This window comes from Diadema antillarum, unplaced genomic scaffold (assembly GCF_040938485.1).
Source record: "Diadema antillarum isolate AM-2024a unplaced genomic scaffold, OU_Dant_1.0 seq00001121_RagTag, whole genome shotgun sequence".
NCBI lineage: Eukaryota > Metazoa > Echinodermata > Echinoidea > Diadematoida > Diadematidae > Diadema > Diadema antillarum.
Window position 1 is genome coordinate 729,567 of NW_027271935.1, and position 14,073 is coordinate 743,639.

General features: G+C 42.9%; 1 protein-coding gene across 5 annotated transcripts in view; it reads right to left on the bottom strand.

The window, feature by feature from the left end:
• Positions 1 to 14,073, bottom strand: part of LOC139743919 (uncharacterized) — a 101,534-nt gene that overhangs the window by 3,179 nt on the left and 84,282 nt on the right. For 4 of the 5 annotated variants that reach the window (XM_071654387.1, XM_071654385.1, XM_071654388.1 and 1 more), the window contains 6 exons: positions 13,091 to 13,339; positions 8,121 to 8,221; positions 5,501 to 5,866; positions 4,242 to 4,641; positions 3,348 to 3,508; positions 2,094 to 2,547 (listed from right to left, as the gene is read on the bottom strand). In XM_071654387.1, coding sequence (XP_071510488.1) covers positions 2,094 to 2,547; positions 3,348 to 3,508; positions 4,242 to 4,641; positions 5,501 to 5,866; positions 8,121 to 8,221; positions 13,091 to 13,339 — 1,731 coding nt within the window. The remainder of the gene's footprint in view (positions 1 to 2,093; positions 2,548 to 3,347; positions 3,509 to 4,241; positions 4,642 to 5,500; positions 5,867 to 8,120; positions 8,222 to 13,090; positions 13,340 to 14,073) is intronic. The other variant, XM_071654386.1, reaches the window with a different exon arrangement.

Genomic DNA, 14,073 nt, shown 5'->3' on the forward strand with positions numbered 1-14,073 from the left:
CGCGCTTGGCCCGGTAAGAAGAGTTTGGCGTGTTTTTAATTCCGCGGAATCAAGACATCACGCACAGGAACATATGGCAAGCAAAAATATTCGTGTGCTTTTATTTTCGCGCTAGTTTCTGATTGCGCGAAATGCGCGAAAATTTCAACACCGCGAAAAGTTCCACTTTTACAGTACTAAGTGTGACAGTGATGTACATACATGCATGCCTACATGCTGAGTACATGAAAGCACTGCGACACTTGCGTTCCCCATCTCGAATTCAACCATCCACAAAATTGTCTTTACAACTCCAGATTCACAAAATATCATGTCAACAAAATATTTGACCTCTACAAAATTTGCACAGTATCAATTGCATTCCAACATAGTCGTAATACTGTAGTAAGCTAGAACACTTCACTGTCACTTCATGCTCTTTATCTAAAATCAAGGGCACTGTTCCATCTTTTTTTTTTGGAGTCTCTATACATCCCTCTTGCTAATTTCCCTGAAAGTGAGTGATTTAGACCGGGGCCCCATATCATAAAAAATAGTAGGATAGCGACTCTTGCTGGGATGACAACTTTCCATAGCAACAGTCAATCAGGAAGCTAGATTCTTGTTGTTACCATGACAATTGCCATTCCAGCATGAGTTGCTATCATATCAACTTTTGTATGAAATGGGACCCAAGACACCACCAAGAGGTTCCAGACTTAATGCTTACAGGCCATTTCTACAGATATTACACCCACTACAAACCTAATTTCAAAACTATCCTTTTCCCCGTTTATAATGCGGGCGAAATTTGGAGCCTCCTCGAGGTGGTTTGAAAAGGCCACAAAAAAGGTCTCTTTCGTTTATACTGCTTTGGCTGCCGGCCTTGACTGGCTCCGTTTTCATGGTGACCGAGTCCCCCCATCCCCCCCCCCCCCCCCCCCCCCCGATGAATGAAGTGGGGTTTTGAATTTCTTACATAACCGCAAACATGACTGAGTGCGAGAGTGTGCAAGTTGTGCAGAGTTTATCTATGGTGGTCAGTCATGATGGCTGGTTTGTTTACGGTAGCTGCTGACGACCTTCTGTGATAAACTTCCGGATCGGCAAAAAAGCCACTTTTCGAAACCCGAGGTTCTTTTAAGCTGCTATAGGAGGCTCAAAAACCCCTGATCTGATTGGATCTCCTGTTCCGAATTCTGTTTACACCGGGTGGACAGGCTGCTTGAGGCTGCTTGAGGCTTCAGAACCCGTTTTTTGCTAAGTACAAATGAGGTATCGGGTTTAGATTATACTAGAGAGCGGTATGGGGGAAGGGGGTGTGCCAAACTGGCTACCACCATGTGAATACTAAGGGCACTGGTCCTCTCGGGTTAGTGGAGCGTAAACTCTGGAGATACAGATTCTTCACAGTGTGTTGGAACTGACAGGAATGCTGACCATAAAAAAATACAAACAAACAAACCAAAAAAAACCAAAAAAACAACTGCAGTATTCTGAGGGCTGACAAGGCATATTTTTGGTGGAAAAACAATATTTTTACCTTTCCCATAATACGCATGTGTAGTAATACAATTTGGAATAAACAGTATTTTCCATGAACCCTGCTGTAATTTTGGCAGAAAAAAAAAATAAAACCCGGTACCAAATACTGCTAAAAATGAAAGTTGGCATCTGTGCAAATGCTGAAATACATGCAAGACAGTAAAACAGCAAACAACATGAGAGAATAGAAGAGGAATGAGGAAAAAAAAAAGAGACCTTTAAAAAAAAATCAACACAACAAAGAGAGAAAAAAAAATATGTGAGAAAGGCATGTTTGCGTATGGCTTATTTGCATTCATCATGCATAGGTGCCAGAAACCTGACCTAATACACTAAGGAGAAGATGCACTGAAAAAAAAAAAATCCTCAATGCTATAAACAGGTTTTTTCTCCCCTCCTAACACTGGGCATCAGTGTCAATCCAGCAGAGACTTATAAAAATAGCCTCTCCTTCATCTATTTCATTTGTTTCTTGCTTTTTTTTTTTTTGGTCTTCTTTCTCGATGTACCCCTTACCGCCCCACTTTATTTTTTCCCCCACCCATCACAAAAAGTGTGGCATTACATACCGCTGACTTGGCAGACGGGGCTGCAGCAGTGCTTGAGCCGCTACTCGTTGCAGACGCACTCCTCCCTGAGGCAGCGACGTGAGATGCTGCCGAAGACAAGGAGGTCGAGGATGCAGGCGTTGCCGTGCCAACCGATGATGTCACCGCTTGCGTCGCCATGGAAACCGACTTGCTGCCCTCCGTTGCCGCGGCTGGGTGGCCAGCACTCCCTGCCTTGGCGAGGGCAGCGGAGGAGGAGGAGGAGGAGGAGGAGGAGGGGGTGGAGGGGGAAGAAGTGGCAGCGCTGGAGGCAGCCAAGGAAGATGCGGAAGGTTTGGCCATGTTTGGTCTGTGGCCCCCGGAGACGGTGCCGCTGCTGCTGCTGCTGCCATGAGCAGGAGTGATGCTGGCCTCTGCCTTGGAGGACTGCTTCTCCTCTGGATCCGTCTGGGTGTAGGATGAAGTTTGCTTTTGCCTGGGGGGAGTGGGAGGGGGGACACAAGTGGGTGAAGTTTCATTAGAATTATTTTGTTATTTCTTCCCTACAAAATAAAACACACAAACACACAAACCCACAAATGCATTCAAACAAATTTGCAGACAACTTGTGAATCCTCCTAATATGACAAGGCATTCAAAACATATGACTTTTCCCCCAAACAAGATATATGAACTTGATCTTCCATAACATACCCTTTTTACAAAGATAATACTGGTGGTATTGGTAAATTTGACAACAGTGGTATGGAGAACATTGTTGGCAAATATGGAAATGCCATAACTATCAACTGCTTTCATGTAAGTTAGGGTACTAAATTCACCTTTTTAAAACAATAGACATCATTATTTATATATGGGCTTTCCTCTACAAAGCCACTGAATTGTCCTCGTCATCATCCTCACATCACATTCTTAGCAGCATGTCTCTAGAGATCATGATTATCACCTTTCTCTCATTTCTCATCAAAACATCACCACCTATACAAACCACATGAACCGACACCACCACCACAACCAACACCATAACCACGACCGACACCACCACCACCACCACAACTGACACCACCACAACTGACACAACTTACACCACCACTACAACTGACACCATAACTTACACCACCACTGCAACCGACACCACAACTGACACCACCACAACTTACACCACCACTGCAACCGACACCACAAGTGACACCACGACCAACACCACAACCAACAACCCCTAGACGTTTGCAACTCTGTAGCTGTAGCTGTATCCTCCCTCCCTTCCACACTCACTTAGCAGGCTGCGGAGACGGGGTCGGAGCCTTGGATGCGGCGCCCGCCGGTTTCTCCACCTCCTTGCTCTCCGTGGACACGCTCGCCGTGTTGGTGGAGCTGTCCTTGGTGGCTGGGACGGGCACCGGTGCAGGCTTTGGCTCGGTGGTTCTCACCACCCTCTACATGAACAAAGAGAGGAAGGTTTAATCACCATATCTCGATCATGGCTACTCTTCCAATGTATTCACAACATGCTACATGAAACTTTGTGAAAAGAGTGAGGATTTGCTGAAAGTGCACACGATATAGTGTGATGTGCCTGATCTTTTGACAGGTTCTCTTTGCTGTGAATTAAAATTGTATGTTTTTGCAAGCATATATGGCAGATCGTTGGGGGTGCATGAGATTCAATTGTACATTAGGAACTGAAATACATCGGGGTTTTGTATAACAGCTCCCTTCTTGAAAGGTATGCAAGTATATCAGGGGCCAACTTTGTACAGATGCTTTCTGTTTTTGCAAATTTTAATTATGGTAACTGCAGCTAAATTTCAATTTCTATTGGTTGATAGGTTGCAACTTGGACTGCTGCCATAGCAAACTGTCATTATGAGAGCTTACAATAAAAGAAAACCTCCCTATGAAAGGGGCACCAGAGATCTTTGGATTGCATGAAGCTCTTTTCATGTCATAGTGCAGTGAACATAGATGCTTGGAAGTGGGTCTAAGAAAATGGAGCCTGTGCTGAGCACAAGGTTAACAATAGAGCACAGGCATTAGTCATGAGCTCTTGTTTCAGTTTCTGTGGCTATGACTCCATTACAGCACAAAGTAGAATTGTCAAACGAGTTTGTGTCACCAGACAATCGAAACACTGAGCATACACTGTGTGGAAATGCTCGCACAACCCACCTTGGGTTCTTTCAGTCCCTTGACGACATCTGCCATCGGAGTCATGCTCAGCGCATCCTTACTACCAGCCGCGTCGTCCTTCCCTTCCTCCCCGCCTTCATCCTTGGGGGGTCGCCCGGGCAACGGCGGAAACGAGGCCAGGTCGATCTTGGGCGAGGACGGCGTCTTGGACGCCTCCTTCTCCTTGACGTCGCGGGCTTCCTTGGCCAATGCCGCGCTGCTGCTGCCACCGCCGCCACCGCCGCTGCTTGAGCTGTTGCCGGCGTTTCCGCCACTGCCGCCGCCACCGCTCCCTCCGGAACTGGTGTTCCGACGAGAGGAGAGGATGCTCGTCTCCTCCTCTCGCCTTCGTCTCGCTCTGAAGGTACTGTTATTGGTCGAGTTACTAGGGGGCGGTCTCCTGCCAATCACAAATGTGCAACAAAATCCTCATATTTCTTATTCAGTTCTAGGAATACGCAGTATTGTCAAACCTACAGAGCATAAGTTTTAGTTAAAAGATGTTGTCCAAACTGAACAGACCATGCGAAGAGAGGAGACAGAAAAATTAAAAGTTCAAAATCTTGACCCACCCTGTGGTGACAGACTATCCCTTTATCCACTTGTGCATGTCTAATATTCACTATCCCACAAAATAAAAGTGCAGACACACAAGAAAAAAAAAAAGCCTGATGGATTGATGAGCTGTTCTACCCTTAAAACACCTCATGACTACTTTCACATGTGACAATTAGTCTACACAAATAACCTGCAACACACCATTGAGGATGTATCGTAACCAGCTTTCATTTCCTGCTCTATCCAATCCCTGTGTCAATGCAAAACTTTATGGGTTTAGACAATCAACTGTCAAGTGCCCACACAACAACGGTTCATCACATAATAGAAGTATGGCATGAAGGTGGGCATGCCTCAAGGCAGAACTTTTTCTCTTTCTATGGCACAATGTGCCCAGTTGGTATCGTTTACTAACTGCTGCTAGTCACCGAGGGGCAAACTTTGGTATTTATAAATGGTAAAGCACACCAAATGCAAAAAAAAAGAAGAAAGAAGAAAAAAAAGTTGATTCATAGGAGACTAGATGGACAGGATGGATGGTGGCTGCCTTTGCTTTTGCAATGGACCAAATACTGTGTTTGTTACTACTTGACTCTGACTAAAAGGAGAGATAAACAGCCTGGAGTTTTGGAGTCTTTAAAAACAGTTTTTTACTCCATGCCAAGACCGGTGTAGGGGAGATGCTACCGACCGACGCCCACCTGTGACTCTGCTGCAATGAGGTACTGGTGCTACCAATGATGGTGTCGTCGTGAAAGTGGTGGATGGGCCCCCTCCTGGCGCTGCCCTCCCGCCGCTTGGGGGCCAGGAACACCTCCCCGCCCCGGTCCTCCTTGCGATCCATCAGCCGGTCCAGGGCGTCGTCCCCCCTGTAGGGGGCGATGCGGGGGCTTGTGAGGGGCATGGCGGGGGGCGTCGACCTGCGATGCTCCTGGGGATGGAAGTGTCGGTGGTGGGGTGGCGGGTTGGGGTCCAGGATTCCCATGCAGTCGTTCATGCGATGATCGTTCATGCGCAACTCGGGAGTACTGGACGACCTTGGGTGACCTTTGCCAGATCTGCTTGAACTAATCATTCAGTCAAGAAGAGAATGTGAAATTGGTCAATGTAGATCCCAGCTTTACCATGTTAAAACCAATATGTGCTAAATTATATTCAGGACCAAACAAAGGTGACAATTCCTTGATTCTAATACAGTCCACTGCATATGATAGGCTACAGGACAGAAGTCATATCCTCCACAGGTTTCTTTTCCGAAATATATTTTCTAAAATTATCTCAGAACAAGAGAAAAGCTTAACACTCTTCATTTTGCACGAAGTGTACTCATATAAGATAACTTGCAGGGAAACTTGATTGCAAAAATTCTGAATGAAGTGATTTTAGTTGAAAAATGCCGGAAACTACGATTACAAAGTACACTATGGAAACTCTTTTGGAAGATGACAAAGAAAGGACGGGACACCTCTAAAGGGATATTTTAATCTTAACAATTTTTGTTTTGTCAGTGGTTATCCAAGTCTGCAATCGGGGCTCTAAAGTCAGCTGTTTCACGGCGCTATTCTCCTCCACTCTAACTGTTCCGCATTCACACGAGTGCAGGGCAGTATGACAAACACGGCACCCTGGATGCGAAGTGGTCCCGAGAGGCGCTAAATCGGGCACAGCTCTCCGCCAGACTATGGCGCGACGTCATTACTCTTCTCGCCGTCCGTTTATGAGTCAAGTTTTGAGAGCGACTTTAGAGAGCAAAGATGGGTGGGTTGGTGAGGGTGGGGTGGGGGGGGGGGGGGGGGTGTCGGTGTCTGTTGTTGTCATGGCGATCGTGTCTCCTGGCCCGTTTCTATCCCATGAGAGGCAAACTAAAGCTAGACAAACTGACGGAGGTTTTTTTTGTTTTTTTAAATGGCAGAAAACAATCGTCCAAGTGTGTGATTTACCAAAGCCTGCTTAAGGAAACCCAACGATCTGCTGCTTTTTTATATTTAAAAGGATACTACAGTATTGGTGGAGATGACAATTGGGCTTTTAAATTTTTGCGAGATACCAAGAAAACACTTATGATATTGTACAGAGCATACCATTTTAAGAGGAATTCAGAGTTTATTTGATGAAAATTGGGTTTGGAATGACTGAAACATCCAAAAACAAAGTAAAACAAAGCGATCGTAATAAAGTGTGGGTCCCACACTTTATTAGAATCGCTCTTTTTTGGATATCTCAGCCATTTCAAAACCAATTTTCATCAAATAAACGTTGAATTCCTTATAGAATCACATGCTCTTTCATATTTCATAAAAGGTTTCTCATTATATCACAAAAAAATGTTAGAAACCTGAAATTAGGTCTCAACCGAAACTGTATGATCCCTTTAATCTTTTCTACATTTTATCTTATGTCTCAATGGCCTCTGTACATTTGTCCACATAGTGGGTGTGCATGTATGTATGCATTTTCCTGTTTACTGCCCTTAAGCAGGTGTAGAAGTTGGCAAATTTACAATAGAAAATACAATATGATGCAACCTCTTAAGACTGATACATGCATGTTTTGACACAAACATAGGTGCAAGATAAACCTAGGGTTCTGTACCAGAGTATTCTAAAGACTAGACTTGATTCGTGGACGTCCTTTCAACATGAACAAAAAGACTGCAATGCTCTTTGGAAGACAGACATTGCAAAGTCAAAAGTGTAATCAAGCAAGAACACACATACACACAGAGACATATTGTTCATTATGTAATGGTGGGCTTTAATGATCCTGAGCTTTTAAAGCAATTCAAGCGTGCATCTCCACTTTTCACACATGTCATCTGGTCGAACGCTGGGATGAAACATTTATTACAGCCGGCCTGAAATCCAGAATGAGAATGCCCTTCACTCATTGAGTGATGTTTATGCCGCCTTGCATTAGTATGAAGTGACCATGGTTTTCCCTAAGCACACATTCCCAATTGAGAGAATAAGAGCTGTCTATCACAAGGATTCAAAGATGGGGATAGTCTTTAGGGGGACTGGATTCTCTGTTACTACGAGCGGCTCTTTAAGTGTACAGTACGGGTGCTACTGAAATAGAACAAAAAGTCAATCAGTCTGGAAGACAGGCTAGCTGGCTTCACCGGTGTGAAGCCTTTTGGCACAACTATTCTTTTTTTTTTCTTTTTTTAAAAATGATAAATGCCAAATAAATCCAGTAAACAATAACAATGAACGACTGATGCAAATCATACATGTGAGGGCACCCACTGATGCAAATCACACACACGAGGGCGTTCTGGGTCATGTCATCCTTTGAAAAGAATAGGGGGATGTCCCTCACCTCTGGGAATTCCGAGGCCCCTGGTAGCTGTTGTGTCTGCTGCTGCTGCTGGGCTGGTACTTCTGCGGAAAGGCACTGGTGGTCCCAAATGGCTGTGGCTGCTGAAAGGGCACAGAAAACATGCAAAAACATAATTTGTTTCAATCTGATAATGTATTTTCACGTACATATATTTTCGCAAATGAGGAGGTCAAGGATGTTATTTTCACAATTTTGACACCTCGGCTATCGTAAGTGCACTAATGCCGGTCAGTCTGAGATATTTTTGCATGTAGTTAAATTCTCAGTCCAACAGTGATTCACAAAAATTAAACCTTTGTGAAAATAACAGCTCATACAGTATAAATTAATTTTGGTGTGGCTTATATGGTCCACTTTAATGCATGACATTTGGGATATCAATTGGTACATGATTGAAATGTCTCCCCACACTCCCTTTTTTTTTTTTCGGGCGGTGGTGGTTGTGAAGTTTGGTATAGCATTACAGGAGATATTGGCCATGAATTATTTAAACCGACATATAAATGCTGATGATGGACGGAGGCACTTGGCAAGGCATTGTGTACTTGATCTTGGAGGCAACCATCAAGTAGTAATGACAGATGCAGTATTAGAAGTTTTGTAGCGAGGTTCCTCTTGAATTATCTGAACATTTGTTTATAAATACAATTCAAAATCACAAACAGAATAGCAGCACTATGTTACTGAACTCTATATCTAAACACAAAACAGGAACACATGGCTACATGAAAAATGCTTGCAAGGACAATGAAAATCTATCATAATCCATCCAAGAACAAAAATCATGTATCGTGAGCAAAAGGGATATTAATATCTGAGACACATCTTCACAGTCCAAAGTCTGATTTCATACACACTAACGAAACCCTCTTGCCCGTGTGACTCCAAGCTCTTATAAGGGAAAATCATTAAACCGTTCATGAGAAACATCAATCTTAGACCTTCATGCATGCAAGCACAGAAAGAGAAAGCCATCAGAAGTGCTGGCGACATCAACCGATACCACAATGGCCGAGCAAGAATACCATACACGGTGGCCCAATGTGCAGCGAACAGCCCAAGCACTGTTACTCACAAATCAATGCTATTTATATGGCAGTTTGTACTGTAGTTTCCACTTTGCCCATGAGCATAAAGAGGTCATTTGTGATGATAGCGAGCATGTTGGTTTTTAAAGGACAAGTCCACCTTCATATACACAAGGATTGAGAGAATGCAGCAATATTAGTAGAACACATCAGTGAAAGTTTGAGGAAAATTGGACAATCCGTTCGAAAGTTACGAATATTTTAAGTATCTGCGCAGTCACTGCTGGAAGAGAAGACTACTACAGTGTATGATGTCACATGCGTACAACTATAAGGAAAATAAAAAGAGAATTTCACAAAACTTTACTTTTTGAATAAAGTGCACTGTTCTTCGACTTGCTACTGACATATGTTATGGGTAATATTATTCCCCCTGCCCCCTGAAAGAGAGAATTCGAGTGTTCTTTTGTTATGCGAGAAAAATGGAAACATGTTGAATTTCCTTTATTCTTTCTTTGTATCGTTGTACTCGTGTGACATCACAAGCTATAGCAGTCTTTCCATCCAGCCATGACTGAGCAGAAACTTCAAAAATTCATAACTTTTTAACGGATTGTCCGATTTTCCTCAAACTCTCACTGATGTGTTCAACTAATATTGCTGCATTCACTCAACCCACATGTCTATGAAGGTGAACTTGTCCTTTAAATTCATGGAGATATATGCATCTTTGACAAAATCATTATTCATGATGTAATCCTTATACATGTTAACTGCTAGCATGTCCGTTCGAAAGCAAAAAGAGTTCATTACAGCCTAGTATTTGGCAATATTAACAGAACAGTTTTGTTAATGCATTTCAATGCAAAACGATGAAATGGACGCTTGCCCAAGTATGAATTGATGGGCTATTCTAGTCACCTGGTCTATGCAAGTTCATTCTTTGCTTAAATGTGAATTCCAAGAATTCCATAAATTGTTATGTCCAGCAAGGTTACTCATGATGTTGCTCTGACAACCAGTGAAGTGCCTAACCAACAGAGAAAAAATAGAAAAGTCACTGGTCAGAATGCCAACATGAGCTGACTATGAGCTGGCCTATTGTCTAATTGTCAACTGGTTGAACACAATTCAACAATTCTGAAGTATGGCCTTTGATTTGACACTTCTGAACTTGGCAAGCTATTGAAAGACATGAGCTCACAGGCTTGGCACAAAGTGAGTTCAAACTTGTCAAATAAATGTCAAACTGGAATGAGCATTCAGTGTTCAGATAAGTATGCGTAGTGACCAAAATTACAACACACGTAAATACTGATATTATTCATACTACATGTATATATTGGCATTATCCTTTTTTTTTCTGATAACATTCTTCACACACTTGAATATTTGGGGCAAATAAATGGCAACACAGTTAAAGGACTGCATGCAAAACTAAAAGGAATAAATCATTGTTACGATAAAGGAGAAAGTTCTTGCCATCAAAGATCTCATCCATATATTTTTGAAGTGACTAAGACTAAAGGCCTGATTGAAATTGATCGCTAGAATCTTTCTTCTCCCCCTCCCCCCCCCCAAAAAAAAAACCCAACCAAACAACAACAATACTACACTGTCTCCAGATAGAGCAAACTTATCCTTTGAACAGAAGCCAACATTTTCAAGTGTCTTTGAGGTTTATCAACTTGATGGCAGTCTGTCAGGATTCCTATGTTTGAACTATCACAGAAATAGACTTGGCACTGCCATTTTGTCAAACATTCAAATCCCCCAGCGCTCCAACCACCACGTAATGTTGCATAATAATGTTTGCTCTAAATGTTATTCAGAGGGGCACGGCACACTGTTCTCCCCCTCTACCCCACTCGATCAGAAATGAACCGAACTTGATCCCCCCGCTGACAAATGACAGTTTCCTCTGCTCACGGCCATCATTAATTCCACCAGTGACTCAGTTTCACAATGTTGACGGCAGACACCGAATCGTGTCGGCTTTACCCCCGCAATCCCCCCTCGGCAACATGCCGGAGGGGGGTGGGGGGGAGTGGGGAGCGCATAAACCATGGAAGAAGCGGGCAGAAATGAGGGAAGAATTTCTGGCAGATCACAGACATAAAATTAAGGTCACCGTTTTGATATGCTCCCTCCCCAAGACACACACACACTCTCTCTCTGTCTCGATCCATGACATGGCAAGATGACATACTGGGATTAGCCGACACAAAATTAAGAGTAAGAAAAAAAAAATGCCACATAGCTTCCTCCGATATATCTCGCTGAGCAGCACGTGGAGCTAAATGACAGAAGTCGTAAATATTCAGTGACTCACACCCACAGGAAGGGGGTAAATCCCTCAGGATTCCGGGTTAACTTTGGGTTATTTTCTGATGAGGCAACGGTGGGACTTGCTAGTTATAGAAACAGTTGTTCCTCTTAACTGTGTCGTCGTCCTTTTTTTTTTTTTTTCATTTCTTCCCTTCCCCTTTTCGAATACAAAGTAACAGGTCAGCAGTAGAATAAGTGTAGATAACGACTCTTAAAATGAGTTCCAGAGCATGACCTGCTTTTATGCCACCTTTCTCACGCCAGGATGGGAAAGATTTTACAACAGACCTTTACAATAAATTCAAAAACAGCGTAAGGACCCAGCTAGTGAGATGCTTTTATGCAATTTTTAATAAAAGGAAAATTATACATGTATGCTGCTGCAAACATAAAGCGAGTGCGGAATAAAGGTATGTGAATACACTGAAGCAAAGGTCATATTGCACTGGAGATTACTTTCTTCACTGATATACTGATAGCCCTTATCACTAAGATAACATCCTTAATCATTGACATTACTCTTACCTAACAGTCATCAATATCATTCCCGTGGCTTTACTATCTTCCCTAAAGCAATCACCTGTGTTCAGCCTTGTGATAGTGGGTAGGCCGTTTGTATTTATATGTGTGTTTGGGGTAAAGAAAAGATGGTTTATAACTTTTTAACAGCAGACAAACTGCAGGCAAAAAGTACAGTTAATGCTCCATGAACTAAATTTGATGACATGGATAAAAGAAATGTGCCTCTTTATCTTACTCTTTAATTTAGGTACCAACTAATGCCATGGATGTTCACCAATCATTAAGGTCTTTCAAATTCAGTAGATTTTATTTTTCGTATTTATTGATTTCGCGAGATCTAAAACCATCATTTAAAATGTACATGTGGGACTGGGGATGCTGAAATTCACTTAAATGCAAATTACAGTGGGTTCCTTTGAAATTTTTTCCTCAAAGTTTTGCTAATGGGTAAAAGATGAATACATTTAAATACTCCAGAAGTCATGTGACATTTTGTCAATTACAAAAGGGTGAAATGACCTGCGGAATTACTCCGGACAAATGTAACGTTACTAACCGTAACGTTACTAACCATGCTTTTGGGGGTCTAGCTAAAAAATAATTGGTCGAACTGCTCAAAAACTTTGTGTGAACATTTGTCATGATGCAATAATTAAAATTAATGCAACACTTTGTTTGAAGTAACTTGAATTTTTGCACTTATACATATATTTATGTCAAATTTTTGCCCATGTCTAGATAAATTTTCATACCAATACATGCAAGTGTGTTTATTTTGTCATGTAAGCTGGACACTGTCAAAGCTGAAATGTATTTACCGGGCAACACAGATTTAAACTGTATGTTAAGAAATGTTATCTGGATGTCACTAGATGCCAGCCTCAACTCCACAAGAATGTTGGCATGGTTGATGGAAAAGGACGTACTGTTTGTTCGTTGTGTATAGCACTGAGAAACTAAAGGCCTATTATATGCATGTGTGTTTGCGTATGGGTGAGTGTGTTTTTTTTGTGTGTGTGGATGGGGGGGGGGGGGGAATAAAAGGCTCGGAAGGGTGGGGAGACAACTTACGATAGCTGGCGGAGCATCATAGTACGTGGGGCTCCACTGTGGGACGTTGGTTGGGTAGTACGTGTAGGGCTGCTGAAGAATGCCGTTGAGGGGCTGCGTAGGGGCCGTGGTGGTGTACTGGAACTGGGCCGGCTGGAACATGGCCGTCTGGGCCTGGGAGAAGGAGGTGGTGGCCAGGTGGTAGCCGTTCATCACCTTTGGCGTGGAGGTGTACGTTATTCTCTGCAAGGGCTTAGCTTTTATCCTAGCCTGTTATATTCAAGGCAAATACAAACATATACAAACAAAGAAACACCATAAAACATGCTTCATGAATTCACATAGAAATGCAAGTTTACATTTAAACACTATCATGAAGTTCTCTTACTGCAAACAATACTCATGAGTGACATGAATTCAACACATAGAATATGAGTCAGGGGCTGTATTTTCTGCTGAAATATAAACAGGGACATTAAACAGGAGTAGGATTTATGCTAAATATTTGAACTCTTTGTCATATACATGCTCAGAGTCTTACACTTAAATGATGCCAACCAAGTGTCTCTCCAACGAAGAGACGCTCACGGGGTCAAATCAAGTTTCTCGCCCTTTCTTCCCATCACGCGGACCTTTCTTTACCAAACTGCTACACCATTACTCGCCAACTATGTCGTCTCAAATGTAATGGAGGCACCTCGCAAGCAGCCTGCATCGGGCTTGAATTGCCGGGTGGTACACGGCCCCAGTGTCAGATGACAGAGAGGCGGGCTTCGGGGAACTTCAATCGATACCTACCTGCAAGCCCTGATGAGCTAAATTAGACTGTCATCCAATTTCATTGAGAAGATCAACCTCATTATCTACCACTTTCAGCCTATGATCAGAACTCCCCTTTCACCGAGGCCAGAAGAGCTACAGGTTTGGGTGGCACATTAGTTTTGTCTTACACAGAGTCATGAAACGAGGAAGTGAAGCTCTGTTGCCTCTTATAATTGTAGACC